This window comes from Lissotriton vulgaris, chromosome 10, assembly GCF_964263255.1.
Source record: "Lissotriton vulgaris chromosome 10, aLisVul1.2, whole genome shotgun sequence".
NCBI lineage: Eukaryota > Metazoa > Chordata > Amphibia > Caudata > Salamandridae > Lissotriton > Lissotriton vulgaris.
Window position 1 is genome coordinate 289837147 of NC_141698.1, and position 16750 is coordinate 289853896.

A 16750-nucleotide genomic window follows, 5' to 3' on the forward strand; every position below is an offset into this window, starting at 1 on the left:
TATATATACATGTCGAATTAAGAATAGTGAATATTTACTTATCTATCTATATTTATCTTGACAGTATAGCGATAGGCGATATTTGGCACTTGATGGTGCAGTAGTTCAATATTAAAAAGTTGATATTCGGGTAGAACACAATTTTTTTTATAGTGTATCTATACTCAGGCCCTCATTATCTTTGTGTGTTATCCAGTATTAGGGGTGTCTTTCATAGATTCACATGCCTGAATCATTCCCCGTCGTCGAGACGGGAGCCTCCGGTACATAGAAAAGTAATGTCCTATAGACATACATAGAGAAAATAGGCCTAAGGGCCTCACCTTAGTAGCCTATCCTTGTCCTTATGTAAAAAGGACCAAACTCTTAGAGCCAGCCAATCAGCTATGACCTCCCTCTAGAACCTTCCTGGCAGGAGCCTCAGTCCCTCAGATTTTCTACCGCACGTTGTGCTAGGGAGTCTCCAGCCTGAGTTCTCCTCAGGATCTCTTCAAAACCAGCTACTTCACTTTTAAAAGTGATTTCTTCAATCTACATCTCGTCAAGACTTACTTCAGTCCACTTATTTCTGCAGTAAGTGCTTTCTTCCTACCACTTTCTACAATGTCTGAGTCCCAGAAGAAAGCCCTTTTCAGGGCCTGCTCTTCATGTGGGAAGAAAAGGCTCCATGTGGAGGATAAGCATGCCTTGTGCTTATATTGCCTTTATCCAGACCACGTCCCTAAAGACTGCAAAATATGTAGGTCTTTCCCCAACAAGACCTTGAGGGACAGAGAAGGTCGCCTGCTCATCTGGCTTGACAGGCTTAAGGAGAGAGACAATATTGAATCTTCAGAGGGTAGCGTTTCAAAGACCTCAGAAGTCTCTCTAAAGAGGCCAAGGGTGACTTCCCCTGGCCCCTCAGACACTCCTCCTAGGAAGGCGCTAAAGAAGTCTTCAGAGGCAAGATCTACGACATCTTCAGTGTCTGCCAAAGATACCCAGACTTTTAAGAAGCCTACTCAGTCATCTAGCAGGCATGCGCAAAGGATTACCACAGCGACGACGACTGTGTCGACGACGACAGCGTCGTCGGCTTCCCCAACGACGACGACAACTCCCTCATCGTCGTCGGCAGGTAAACCTATTACGTCTATTATCCTGCTGAAACCGTTGTCGACGTCGAAAACCTCGTTGACGACGAAGATCACACCGTCGACTACGGCGGCGTCGATGAAGAGCCCGCCGTCGACGATAACGTTGACGTCGAAGACGTCGACGAGGGCATCAACGACGAAGACACTGACGACGAAAGCGTCGACGACGAAGACCCCGACGACGAAAACTTCGACGACGAGCTCGCCGTCGACGAGAAATGACGCGCCGACGAGCGCACCAACGACAGGCGCACCGACGTCGAGGACATCGTCGACGATCAAAATACCGCCTACGGAAAAACTGTCGACGACGACTTTACCGTCGACGAAGACACCGTCGACGGATGACTCGTCGTCGACACTGGCCTTTTCTGAGCCGTGGAAGAAATCCAAGCTCGTAGAGATGTCATCTCTAACGCTGCCACCGTCGACGACTCCAGCGACGACAGCAGAAGCTTCTACAGCAAGTTTTACGTCTGGCAAAATTGCCAAACAGCAAATTACGCCGGAAACAACGTCTCCGAGTAAAGTGCAAACTCATTTGCCTACAGAAATCTTCCAGAGCGAAGAATCTGAGGAAGAGGACCTCCTGGATCCTGCAACTTCCATTTCAGACCTTAATGTCAAATGCCAGAGCACAGACGAGGAACAGGAGGACATAACTTACCAGGAACACTCGATCAACACCAGTGTGCGCACGGAGGTAACCCTGATGGTATGCCTGCCGGTTTCTATTGTCAATGACCTGAAATATCTTATACAGGATTACAAGCAACGCTTCCCGGAAACACCGGCAACGGAAAGTGGGAATCAGACGCCTGCAGTAAATAATCCAGCGTCAGCCCCAAAACAGTCTCGACCTCTCCCTCAGGCCCACCATGAGAGAATCCAACCTCAGGTGGTAGTATCGTCAGACGACGATGATGATGACGATGAATTGGAAGAAGGAGAGGTACAGGAAGTCCACTCTGCCCATGATGAGGAAGATGAATATGTGGCATCTTCCCCAGCTTCACCCCAACCACGCCAAGCAGATTCACCACCTGTGGATATTGGCGGCTTCCATAAAATTGTGGAAAGGGCGGCAAAGCGATTCCATATGGTTATGGAATCAACTGAAACTGAATGCTTCTTACACGATTTCAAGGAGCAGACGCAGAAGTCAACGAAATCTATTCCAATAATAGAATTCCTGTGGGAGCAAGGCAAGAAACTAATGCTGACGCCCGCTTCTGTACCTGCGGTGTTCCACGCCTGGACAAAAAATATAAAGCCCCACTTACAGCGGCGGCTTGCCTCAATGGACACCCGAAACCAGATTCGGTGGTTACACAGGCGGCCCAGAAGAACTCCCGCAACCCTTCCTCCCCTCTGTCAGCACCTCCGGACAAAGAAGGCAGGAAGTTGGACACCATCGGGAAACGATTTACGACAACATCGGCCATGACCATCAAAGTGGCCAATTCCATAGCTCTGTTGGGGCGCTATAATCGCCAGCTCTGGGAAGACATAGTCCCCTATTTAGCGGAACTGCCTGACACAGTTCAGGGTGAAGTCAAGGCACTGCTTACGGAGGGTCAAACCTCAGCAGCGGAAATAATTGACTGTGCCATTGATACAGCCATGACCGGCTTTCGTCAGCTTGCTGGAGCAGCAGTCCTACGCCGTCAAGGATGGCTTAAAGCAACGTCGTTCCGACAGGAGGTGCAATCAAAAGTGCTTGACATGCCCTTCGATGGCCAGCACCTTTTTGGGGCCAAGATCGATGAGGCACTACAAACCATAAAGAAGGACACCGATACTGCCAGAGCACTGGGTACCTTACAGGCACGGAACCAGTCCTTTCGAGGCAACAGATCCAGGGGACAATCCTCTTACAGAGGTTCCTATCAGAATAGGTCCTCGTATTCCTACCAAAATAAAAATCAATACCAACAGAAACACCAACAGAGTCGTCAGTCTTCTTACGGAAGATCAAGCTTCAGGGGCAAAAATCAGAAGAGGGGCACTGGCCGCCGCCAGTGACCTATTACCCCGGCCAGTCCAGCCACACTATCCCTCTTTACAAATTGGAGGAAAACTGACCCATTTCCTAACAAATTGGCAACTCATCACCACGGACCGGTGGGTTCTCCAAATGATAAGATTCGGCCATTCCCTGGAATTCACCACCATCCCTCCTACAACACCTCCCCGCAGACGGCCACACAAACATCTACGCCTGCTGCTCCAAGAAATTTCTGTGATGCTGAAAAAAGGAGCAATCAAACGAGTTCCATCGCCTCTGAAAGGAAAAGGCTTCTATTCCCACTTCTTTCTTGTACGCCAGAAGGAGAAAAAATAGAGGCCCATTCTGGACCTCCGAGCTCTCAACGCTTTCCTACGGAGCCAATCGTTCAGGATGGTGACGATTCAAGAAATACTAGGCATGCTGGAAAACGGAGATTTCATGACATCTTTAGATCTCCAAGATGCCTACTACCATATCCCCATCCTCAAGTGTCACAGAAAATTCCTGAGGTTCGAAGTCGCAGGACAACATTACCAATTCAAGGTCCTGCCGTTTGGCCTCAAGTCCGCGCCTCGGATTTTCACAAAGTGCCTTGCACCGGTGGCAGCTTTCCTGCGTCAAATGGGTCACCAAGTCTTCCCCTACCTAGACGACAGGCTGGTGAAGGCACCCTCAGCTATCGGCGTGACCGAATCCTCCAACGCCTGCACCAATCTTTTTCAAAGGCTAGGATTAACTCTCAATCTCAAGAAATCCTGCATGATCCCTACAACAAACATTACCTTCCTCGGGGCGACCTTGGACACGGAGTGCGCAAGGGCCTTCCCCTCGATGGAAAGGACAAACAAGATAATATCTCTGGCCACGGCTGTGGCGTCAAGGAAGAACCTAAAAGTACGGACCTACAAGACTCTCCTGGGCATGATGTCTTCCTGTATACTCATCATCCCTCACTGCAGACTCAGGATGCGCCCATTGCAGGAGGCCCTCACGAACCAATGGACACAGAGTACAGGTTCTTTCAAGGACATTGTAAAAATAACACCAAAAATATCCAAGAATCTGGACTGGTGGAGGTGTCGCAAGAATCTATCTATAGGGCTGCCATTTCTACTTCCGGCAACACCTCTGGTGATCACCACGGACGCCTCCCTGGAAGGATGGGGCGCTGTCCTCCAAGACCTTCGGATAAGCAGCAAGTGGACCACTCAGGAAAAACAGCTCCATATAAACCTTTTGGAGCTGAGGGCTGTATATCTGGCACTGCAAGCATTTTTACCACGCATCCAGAACTCCCAGGTGCTCGTCAAAACGGACAACACCACGACGATGCACTATCTCAACAAACAGGGAGGAACGCGTTCGCTCACTCTATCACGCGAATCGCAGAAGATCTGGAACTGGCTGGTACTACATGGAATCACGCTCAGGGCGGAATATGTACCAGGCAAGGACAATACCATTGCGGACGCCCTAAGCAGGCAAAGATCCCTCTCCCACGAGTGGGAACTGAACGAAAGCGCACTGACTCACATATTCTCACAATGGGGAGTACCAGGAATCGACCTGTTTGCCACCAGGGGGAACGCCAAATGCCCAAACTACGCAAGCTGGCATCCCCAACAAGGGTCACTCGGAAATGCTTTTTCCATCGGTTGGTTCAGCGTGTTTGCGTACGCTTTTCCTCCGTTTCCGATGATCCCAAGGGTCCTCAGGAAGATGAAGGCGGAACCTTGTACCCTGATCCTAATTGCCCCGTTCTGGCCGAGACAGCACTGGTTCTCGGATCTCCTTCGCCTCTCCATCAGGACACCGATTCGTCTGCGGCAGCACCCGAACCTGCTAACAATGTCCAACGGGCAAGTACAACACCCGAACCTGCCATCGCTCAGGTTATCGGCCTGGCTCTTGAGCACAGAGAGTTCTGTAGCCTGAATATCCCGCAGGAATGCAGAAACGTATTGGCAAAAGCGAGAGCAGACAGTACCAACAAAACCTACTCTCTCAAATGGAAAAGATTCTGCATTTGGTGTTCAGAGCAAGGCCTGCGACCGCTGCATATCACACCCGAACAGATATTGCCATATCTCCTGCATTTGGCACAGTCAGGACTGGCGCATGCATCCATAAAGGTTCACCTGGCAGCTATCTCACGGTTCACCAGAACTTTCACAGGACCCTCTCTGTGGTCCAGTAGACTGGTAAAGCAGTTCCTAAAGGGACTTTATAGATCCTTCCCAAGACCTCGGAAGATCCCTCCGACATGGCATCTCAACCTAGTCCTCAACCAACTCATGAGGCATCCCTTTGAGCCCATTCATCGAGCATCCATCAAGTACATCTCATGGAAAACGGCTCTCTTACTCGCTCTAACATCTGCCAGGAGAGTGAGCGAGCTACAGGCTCTGTCCATCCAGGAACCATTCATGCAGTTCAAACAGGACAGGGTGGTGCTGAGACCGAATCCTAAATTCATACCGAAGGTGCCTTCAGACTTTCATCTCAATGAACCGATAGTCCTTCGGTCTTTCTTTGCGAACCCTTCCACCGCAGCAGAAAGAACACTACATTCTTTGGATCTCAAGAGGTGTCTAAAGTTCTACATAGACAAAACTAAGACTTTCAGAAAATCATCACAACTATTTGTGGCCTACAGCAGACCGAGAATGGGTCTGCCTCTCACCAAACAAAGCATCTCAAGGTGGATCTCCTCAGCGATAGCATTCTGCCATGACAAGGCCGGACGGCCTTTGAGTGATCATGTGACTGCACATTCCACCAGGGCGATGTCCACATCGGCAGCACTGTTTGCTGGAGTGCCGATTTTGGACATATGCAGAGTGGCGACCTGGAAATCGCCACACACTTTCTCCAGGCACTACTGCCTGGATATCGAACTTCAGAAGGATGCAGCAGTGGGACAGGCGGTGCTTCGCCATCTATTCCAGTGAGGTGAGCCTTCCAACATCCCACCATCCGGGTATGCACATTCTTTGTCTTTATGATATTCTGCTTTATGCTATCATTCAAATGTTATATGATAATATGTGTATTGTCTAACATGCCTGTAAGGCAGCATTACATCAGAAATGTGCATAAGGTATTGCTAACTACTCTGATTCAGGCATGTGAATCTATGAAAGACACCCCTAATACTGGATAAGAAACGCGTTACTTACCTGTAACAGCAGTTATCCAGTATTGGTGTCTTTCATAGATTCACATGCAACCCTCCCGCCTCCCCTGGAAGGACTCACATCTCTCTCTAACTAATTACGCCTACCTAGCTGGGTGCGTACGAAAATCTGAGGGACTGAGGCTCCTGCCAGGAAGGTTCTAGAGGGAGGTCATAGCTGATTGGCTGGCTCTAAGAGTTTGGTCCTTTTTACATAATGACAAGGATAGGCTACTAAGGTGAGGCCCTTAGACCTATTTTCTCTATGTATGTCTATAGGACATTACTTTTCTATGTACCGGAGGCTCCCGTCTCGACGACGGGGAATGATTCAGGCATGTGAATCTATGAAAGACACCAATACTGGATAACTGCTGTTACAGGTAAGTAACGCGTTTCTTTTTCTCCATTCTGCTCACACACATTTGCAGAGCCTTCCGAATCATGGGTTTAGTGGTATTTGCTGCATCCACTGTAATTTTCCAAAGGTGAATTTTGGAAGGTCAGGCCTTCCAAAATGTGTGAGGGGCAAATAGCTGGTAAATTATGCCACATAGAGAGCACCAAAATCTGCATTTTATTTCCTATTTGGATGGGTGGAAACTCATGATAACAGTTATTTATTGAACCTGACGAATACTGATTCCTGGGGTGTCGCTTTTTATTCAGCACTGATTGATCACTCATCCAACACCGTGCCCCTCGTAATGATGGCTTCAGCATAGTTGCCACACAGGCGAACCTTATCCTGAATTTATCTTGGAATTTTATCTTGGAATATTTGCCTTAAATATGTAATTTCGCTCTTGTAATCTTTGGCAATGCAAAAAATACCCAGTCACTCTATGGGACTAATCCACGCTACAGAAAGCTGCTAATTAAGAAGAACTCGTGGGAACAGCCTTTCTTTGTTTAAAGCAAGTGGATGTGTAGTGAGTTTTAAGTCTGGACTTCTCAGGGGTAGGAAACGAACATGTACTTTAAGTTACAAATCTCAATCCACCTCAAGGGTCAGGTATCAGGAGTTACCAACGCCATCATAATTACAAGATCCACTGGAACACTGCGGAGCTAACACATTTCACCAAAACAATGAAATATCTGAGTGGAACGATCTGAGTAAAATAAAGAAAAATCAGGGGAAAAAAGGGTGTCATTCCCAAATCCCCAGGAAATAACTAATTCCTCAGGGGAACCTCATTGTTCCATTCGAGGTAAGGTCACTTTTTCACCCGATGGGAGTTACCAATGCACCCAGTATTGGTAATTCCGAAGGGAGTGTATCAGACGATTTCGTGTCGGATTCCGAATGGACCCTTCAATGAGCTACGTGTGCAATACTTAAAGGTTCTGAGTATACTAACATATTTCACAACCTTCAGCGATGATCCTGCCTATGTTTCTTGATAAATCAGCTCATATGTGATATCCTAACAAGAACCTGATTGTCAGCATATGGAGTATTAAATGCAGGCTCCCACTCGTTCAGTCTCAAGTCAGAGGTTGATATTACCTGCATGTATAGGATATTTTTCCAAATGTATCCTGGGAAAGTATTCACCTTTGTTTACAACTCCCCAAATAGCAATTTTTCTTAGATATCCATATCCATCTAAATTGGGCAGCAGCAAGTCAGAAGGGAAAAACCTGTAAGGGTAAAGTTGTAATGTGTATATGCTATAGTTACAATAAAGTGACTTGTTCTCTTCAACCTATACCTCCCTATTTTCTTCATCTTTTAGAGTACGTCTATAACCTTCTCAATAGATGCACACTGATCAAAAGTTTGAACCTTCTGAGCTATTGTGTCAATTTTATGTGCCAGAGCATCACCCATGCAAACACCAACATTTTACATGTGTTTGAATACCTATGTCTTTTATTTTTGTCTCCTTGTAGGTTTTAAAGAAACTGCCTTCCTTTACGCCATCTCCTCAGCCGGGCTAACCCACGCCGTTGCCAAAGCCTGCAGTGCGGGCCGAATGGAGCGCTGCACCTGTGACGAGGCTCCTGACCTGGAAAACCGAGAGGCCTGGCAATGGGGTGGTTGCGGGGACAACCTGAAATACAGCAACAAGTTTGTGAAAGATTTCCTCAGCAAGAAGTCCAGCAAAGATCTCCGGGCGCGAGTTGACCTGCACAACACCAATGTGGGAATTAAGGTGAGACCTTGTGGCAAAGGAAATGGATGAGGAAGTTATGGCACGTGGATTCTAATCCTAACATCCTCACTTGATTGAATTGTGTGATCTTCACAAAGTCATATCTATCTACTCATTTCAGTTATATGGAGGCTACTGGTACTATGTGGCTGCTGCATTTTATGCATAATTATTGATTTGCCTCAATTGCCTCATACTGCACTGATGCAAAATGTTCCTAGCGTAAACTAATGAATTGTAATGAACAAAAAATGCTGTATGCGGTGCCACACAGTCTTTGCAAAGAACAACTTTATTTTTCAGCTGTTTCCTTGAGTCAAAGTAGTACTAAGGTATAACTTTTATCCTTGTGGTATTATTTTTGTGTTAAAATGACAAAATAGTGAAATAATGCTCCCACAGAATCTTCCACACTATGCAGCATTGTTTGGCCTTTCTTGCCACATAATTTAGTCAACATTTTGGTTTGATTAAATTCTGTCCTCCATTGCCTCATAATGTGAGTGGTCCTGCTGGTATGGGGCGCATAAAAACAGCCAACACGTCACCATAAAAATAACAAAATATTTCCTCCGCCTACAAAGTGGTCCTTTTTTTTCTGGTCGCATGCTGTGGGATCATGCCACACGCTCATCAAAAACATTTAGGTAGTAGAAAGCTGTAAATCATACACTGGAATGACTGGCGTTGAAAGGTCCACCAGGAGAATGTGTAGTGGGTTAGGCAAAATTGGGCCTTCAGTGCTTTTCTTTATGCATTTAAAAATGCTTGGCAAAGTGCTCCTATTCGTGTCAGCAAGTTTACCCCCGCGAAGTCAATTTCGGTGGTCTCTCCCAGCGCTGTCGCTTTTCTACAACAACTTTTTTCCATGACTGTGTTGTGTTCTGCTGGAGAGGAAATCTAAAAAAATAACACTACTGATAACAATGTGCTGTCCTGGATGGGTCCCTGATACGTTTTTTATAGGTTGGAGCAAAATGAAACTTCGCCCTGTAGATTTAGAAGGGCATTAATGAACCGCGCCCCAGGCGGACGCAGTCTCCCAGTAGCTGCGCGGTAGCCGCCACGCTGATGGTTTGAACGGACTCCTCGCGGGCCGTGAAATCATCGCCCAGCCAGTCGCTGCCAGTTATTTCTCGCTAAGTACTTCAGCAGTGACCTCGGAGGCTAATGAAAGGGCGAGCTTGTCTGGTGTGAGGATGAGGCAATTGAAGCAAAGGCCTCTCCAGACTGCTCTGATTGAAAAGCGCGGGCACTGAATAGACCACGTTATTAAAAAAAAAAAAGAACAACTTCCCATACTAGGCCCTCTTCCATTCAACTGACGGAAAAAAATCAAGCCCTGAAGCTGGCACAAGGGCGCAGGTTCCTTCAAGTTATGATTGAATGCTAGCAGCGTATTCCTTCCCTCCCCTGCCTCGCCTGCAACCCTCTTGTAACCTATTAATGAAAAGTCGGAATATTAATGCGCTCAATTAGTTCCACTCGGATAGAGTAAGTGATGTTTTAATTAAATTCGTACATGTTTCTCAACAAAGTATCATTAAACATGACTTTCCGACCAGGCTGCGGGAGCGTTGCTAAGATTCTTAATCCCCTGAAGGAGTGACCCTTACTGAGGTATGTCTGGTCAAGCATGTCTTACAAATGTTAGGGGAACCGCAGAAGGGGATGCGGTTACCTAGGAAGAAATGGCTTTCCGAGCCCCTCGCCACCGTTTTCATTTCTTTTCTTTTATTTCCTCCTTCGTTGATTCAATCGACGTCGAACATCCTTATATATATATATATATACACACACACACACACACATCGCAAAGGTACATAAATGTGGAGTTAGGTCTACTATCGATATTTTGGTACTTGAGATTTTGCCTATGATATTAGGGCATCTCGATATGGCCTGCTCAATATTACATACCTACAACATACCAGACTCTTGTAAATCAGGTAAGGTGTTTGTCCCTTCTGTGAGTACAGAACAATCTATGTAATCGCCATCCCTAGTAATCTCCTGGCTGCAGAAGGGACGGGTATTACACTGTTCAAGCATTCATCTATATGCTTCTGCTCTGAAAAGAAAAATTAGGAAGGTGGCATTCCATACACTATACTTATCAATTACTTGTGCTCGGGTTTTAGGCCAAGCTCACAGATCTACCAAGACTGTGTGTGGTAACGTGCTTTAATGCACCAAGAAACGGATTTACTCATGTTTCCTCTCTTCAGATATATTTATTATGGAAATTACTGTATTTAGTTTATTGCCAAATGTGGCAAAAGATCCCTAGAGCGCAAGGCGTTCTTAGGTTTGCTGGCATACGTTCTCGGCGTGTGCCTCCATTTTAAGGAAAAGCACTGTTCTGTCGCCATGCCCCATTAATGTAAGAAAAAATGCTTGGGCAGTATAACAGATGTCAAATAAATCATGAGCAGAAAACTGCCTTGGAGTATTTGATTTGTCAGCAGCTTTCCCCCAGACCGCTGGTCTGGGCAGATGTTCATATATAGGGTTGCTATCCTGCTGCACAGAATTGTCCACAAACACATGCTGAATGAATCGGAAATGAACACAAGGTTTCTTGTTTGCGAAGTGTGGTCATCTTATATTATAGTGTGGGAACTTATGTGCAAGTTTGGCTAGACAGTTTGGCACAAGAGAAATTACATCAAACCACTGTGGCCCTGTTGATCATTGCAAGTGCTAACCCCTGTCCATGAGAAGCGTGTTGCTCTTATGCCACTGTACTTATGAGGTGTATAGCTGAATAGCTTGGCTATTGCTCGGATGAGTTTGGGCTGCTGGCTTGAGGTTGTGCGTTGCAAAACATGCTTTTACGACGATTACAGCACACTAAGCGTTGTCCTTAAGTCAGTTTACGATAGAGCCAAGTCAAGTTAGCATTTCAGATTTGCAGGCATGAGTTAAAGTCCACCTGGGGAGAATGAAGGCAGATATATTGTTCTCCTATGAGTTGATGTTTTCGCTTTTTGACGAACCGGAGTAATTATATACTATATATAATCAGTTCAGTTAATACGCTTCATTTGAACATTAAACACTGATCATAAAAGCAAACAATATGGCAACTGCACATTAAAACAATAACCACATTAAAACGTCAAGATCATATTTGTACCCAAGTGCATCAAACTAACATACAATCATATGGATCCACAAAAAATGTAAAAACAATAAATACATCACTCTAAAAAACATTTCATTAATACATAAAGCATTTTTGAGAAACAGACATTAGCACAGATCACAGGAGTGCTCAGATTAACAGACATAGCCGGGCCAGGTTACACTTGAAAAGACCGGATCCTCTCAAGACAGGGTTTAAAAATGCTTAGGAAAACATAAATAACGCCTACTAAAGAATACAAGTTGAAGCTGGCTTTGAGGGGAACTTATATCACAGTCAAAGAAAGATGGGCGCTCGATTAAACTGGCCAAGGGGGAAGGAATACTGCCATCTCATAATCTCTAAGAGAAATCAAATAAGAAGTGACCTGTCCCAAGAGTGTGGAATGACGTCAAGTTATGGCTGAAGTCAAGATATTCCTGGAGTAGTTTGAATCAGAATATAATCCTTATTCTGAGTTTTCACTAGCTCAATTGACTCAACTCATGCGGATTAGGCTCATAAGAGATAATTTGTACCCATAGACTTTTGCCCTTGGGCAGACCAACAGGTTTGAAAAAGATAGAGGGTCTGCCCAAGGTAATGGAACTGTTTCTAACATATTCTAGCCAAGGAATGAGGTGTTCTCTGGCACAGGTTAAGCAGTCTTCAATGGTTTCTCTATGAAGTACAACCAGAGGATTACTCCAGACTGAACACCACAACAGAAAGTTGGTGAGATTTATGAGATATTCAACAAACTCAAGCCCCAATTCCTCATGGAATACGTAGGAGGGGCAGCTAGGTGGGAGGCCAAGTAGTCTTCTACAGAATCCGTTCTCATCTGCTCGAGCCTCAGATATTTTTTTAATTCCCCATAATCCGGGCACATACGATAAAACCGGGATGCACTCCTCCTGTAAACCTCTAAAAAGAGAGCAATCAGCTTCTTAGCAATATTAGAGGCTAAATTGGCCAGAAACCCTACACTACACACAAAACGTTTACTAGCAATGATAACACAATGGGACCAGGTTCTTAACGAGTCAAAGGTGACCCCCAGATAGGAAAATTCATAAACTCTTGAAATGGGGTTCTCGCCAATATATAGTTGCCTCATTTTAACACCCTTTGGTGCGCATGTAATTACATACATTTTACCAACATAAACCTCCAACTTCAAACTTGTCATAAATTCAATTTGACTTGCTACTAGAGTTTGGAGCCCTTGAGTCATTCTTGACAGCAGGGTCACATCGTCTGCACGGCTTACAGTTGGAAAAGGAATCTTTTTTAGAACAGGTGCATCCACTGACTCGGCCATCAAAGCCTCCTCCCGCCCAGAAAGTAGAATAGAAACAAGATAGGGGTAAGCACACAACCTGAGCGTACCCCCCATCCCAAACAGAACTCACTGGGGCATCCCTTTCTCCCCATTTCTAACAACAGCTGAAAAATCATAATGGAGAGCCCAGCAAAAAACCTAGTAGCCCCATATCTGCTCCCAAGGCCTCCCGCTTAGACCATAAAGGGACTTCACCATAGAGTCAAAAGCGCAAGCAGGGTCCATGCTTTGCAATTGTTTACATACCAATCACTAAATGGCGATTAAGACATTGTTCCAAGGTTCTCAAACCCATTCAAAATACATACTGTAATTTCAAGAGAACCCTCTTATCCTTGACCCAAGTGATCAGTCTATCAAGACAATCCTCCCTATAAACATAAATGTGGAGTCTCAAAGATATATCAGCACCTTGGGTCGTCCCTGTTCCCCTTTTTAAATACTGTAATGATAACAGCTGTTTTCTAAGACTGCGGCAGGCCAAGTTAACGTATATTATGATTAGGGCTCCCGGTTTTATGGTATTTTTTTTTATCATTTCCGTCTGTATTTATCTATATTTATGTTTTGGTCATTTCATCAGTATTTATCCACATTTATTTTTGTCGCAAGCAAAAGAAGACATTACAGCTAGTATTTTTCCACATTTATTTGAATAGACATGCACACTTGCACTTGGTTGTTATAGGTTGTTGTAACTGTTTTCAAATTGGCGCCCATGCTAAGTGCGCTTTACATATTGGGAACAAATGTCTTGCCTGTCCTCTAAGAAAAGATGCGTGAATTAGTGTTATTGATTAGGTCTCGTTCGCGCAGCTGTCTGGCAAAAATCAAAGAATTACTCCCTCCTTTACTTGCATTCTATTTACCATCATAGAGTATCTGCTAGAAGACATAAACACTCAGAGAGTCTTTTCCAGGGCCCAGACTTTGGGAGGGCTTATCTCCAACCAATCGAACGTTGACTACCAGCTGACGACCCAAACATGAACAAACCTTTTGGGGTACCTGTTTGTTTGATTTTGAAGCTTGTCTTTGTGAAAGGGCTGCTGCTGTCTGTAAGCAAGTTTTTGCGTGAGCACCGCAACGCGGGGCCTTTTCACCAAAATAATATGGGTCACGTTCAAGATACGCAGGGAAATGGATGGGAACACTGGTGCAGCAAGAGCTACCGAAATTAAAAAGTCACAGGACTGCAGCTATCCATTGTGGGAAAGATTCACAGGCCTTTAATGAGGCAGAACTAACCCTTTCCAATAGGATTTCTATGATTTTAATGGTCTGCACAATCACTTCATGGCTGAAAGCAGATACTTTGTGCATAAATGCTGTTTAAGACATATATTTTTAAAGGGCCATTGTGTTTCCTAAATGTTTTACATAGTAATTTTGGTTTGCCTAAAAAATGAAGTACTGAATATTGAAACCTGTTGTTCTGCAGACACAGAGCTCCAGACTGCACTTGTTCTCCCCTCTCCAGAGTGGTTGTTTGTCTGCAGCGGTTTCATATTTCTTTCTGCAGCCCCTGTGTGCCTCAGACACACATTTTCCAGCGGAGCACAGAGGCAGCAGGAGCATTTGATTTGTCAGTATTTTTCCGTTTTTATATATAAATACAGACAAAGAAAAAAAAGTTTTCGGTCTGTCTCTATATGTAAAAATCAGTTTAAACGGAAAAGCGGGAGCCTTAATTATGATGAGTGGGTTCAGAGGTCTTAATTGAATTTGTAAAGGTCCATGGACCCCATTGGCCCCAGATGCTTTATTATCAGGGTTAACAATTATATCCTCAATGACTTCTGCTAGCAAAAATTCAGTGTTCAGTGGATAGGACAAGGGACAAGCACACAGTCGACATGATTAGAAAAACCAGAGGTATAGGTCTTACTGAAATGCCTAACCCACTGATTTCGGCTGATATTAACATCTAGTGTTCCTTGGCAATCCATCATCCTTCTCAGGATATTGGCAACATGACAGAAAAGTTTAGCATCTTTCATACTAGAGCTAAAGACTAAATTAGCCCAGGCAACACACTGAAGATCTGGTTTCCATTTCTTTGAAGAGAACTTATACTTCTTCCTGTATCTGGAGATAACAGCACAATCCGTAAGTACCTCCAGAAGAGCCCAATGGAGTTGAGAACAAGCTCTTCTTCCCAGAACAGGACCCCACTGACCGATGCCTGATCGGCTTAATTAAAAGATCTCTGATCACGTGGACCAAATATTCAAATATCGCAACCCACTGTATAAACTTTACATTGTGTGATAGGTGGCTGTCCAGGAGTGACAGATGTGTTGTACATAGAATAGAAATCTGTCTATATTTACCCTCTCCAAACTAACCTACTGCCCTGCTAATCTGGCTCCAGATTACTAGGCCTGGGTGTGAAATTCCACTCCGCTCGCAGAGTTTGTGGTGTTTGTCCCACTCCGCACTCTGTGTAGCGTGTGGAGTTCTCTTGCGCCCGACCAACATTAAGCTCCATCAGTGATCCATGGCACCAGATTTCTAGAAATATATATATAGTCAATCAACGACTGGCGTTCACCAGATATATAAGTATGGGTATTGGAATGTGAGACATCCATGAGCTCCATTACATTATACAAACTTGGAAATATGGAGGGAATGTATAAATTCACTGAAAGAAACAATGGTCAAAGTAATTTTATCGTTAGGTCAAAAGGTCAGTTTAAAAGTCACATTTTGAACTAATAAAACACTGAAATTCACCAGGTAAAGTTATTCCTAATGCCTCTGGCATGTACAGTGTTGCCGTCAATTAAGCCATTTCAGATGCCATATTGATGTTATTAATAATGTTATAGAATATGTCATGACTGATGTTATATGGGAGATTATAAGTAGTGCATAGCAAGAGCACTAGTAATAGTTATTTGAAAACATATATAACTGGTGAATTTCAGTCATTTTTTGTTTAAAATCTAAATTTAAATTGACATTTTCACCTAACTTTAACATCACTGTAATCGTTGTTTATCTCTGTGAATTACTAAGTTTGAAAAAAATGCTAATTAAGATAATATTATCATACCTAACTATAACGTCACTTTAACATTTGTTTTTTTCAGTGAATTTCCAGAGTTTTTATAAATATAAAGTACTATTTATTACCATATACAACTATGTCAAAGCTAGCTGCGTATTGCCTTCCGCCAGGCCCTGCCTACTTCCCCACTCTGCCTTCAGCTGTACGCATCTTGGGGTTGGCCTGTGTATAAGTTACACTGTGGCAGTCACCACTCTTTAGTTGCAGTTAGTACCAGGTTTCCATAGGAAATACTTTTTTGATTTGCTATTAACCTTGGAACCATTTGACGAATCTTCACATTACTTTACAAAGAATGGGTAAATCTACCTCCGCTCCTTCCTGAAAAGTTTTGGAGTGATCTGTCCAGTGGGGTTGAGGAAAAGGGGAGTTTCAAAATGCATTTTCTCCATGCAGTTTCCCATAAGAACTATCGACACAGCAACAGCCAAACTGGCTAAACAGAATGACTATGAATTTGTCAGGCTGTCTTGCATAAGTGTGCTTTATTGATCAAATCAAGTTTCAGCATGAGTTAGTGATTAGTTTAATTCAAAGGGAGGCACTGCTATGTTGGAATGAGATACCCTGCTCTCAACGCCCCAGTGATGCAGGCTGAGGAACAAATTGTGACTTTCACACATTCCAATCTCTTTGAATGATGATAGGAATTCCCCAAACAGTGTAGTATACTAAGTCCATCATCACAGAATAGCAGGGCAGGGTTGCTTGTCAGCGA

At 44.4% G+C, this 16750-nt stretch overlaps 1 protein-coding gene across 1 annotated transcript in view; it reads left to right on the plus strand.

The window, feature by feature from the left end:
- The window catches only part of WNT9A (Wnt family member 9A), a 235902-nt gene that overhangs the window by 194555 nt on the left and 24597 nt on the right, over nt 1-16750 (plus strand). The window contains exon 3 of the mRNA XM_086941069.1: nt 8222-8484. Within this exon, the coding sequence (XP_086797195.1) occupies nt 8222-8484 (263 nt within the window). The remainder of the gene's footprint in view (nt 1-8221; nt 8485-16750) is intronic.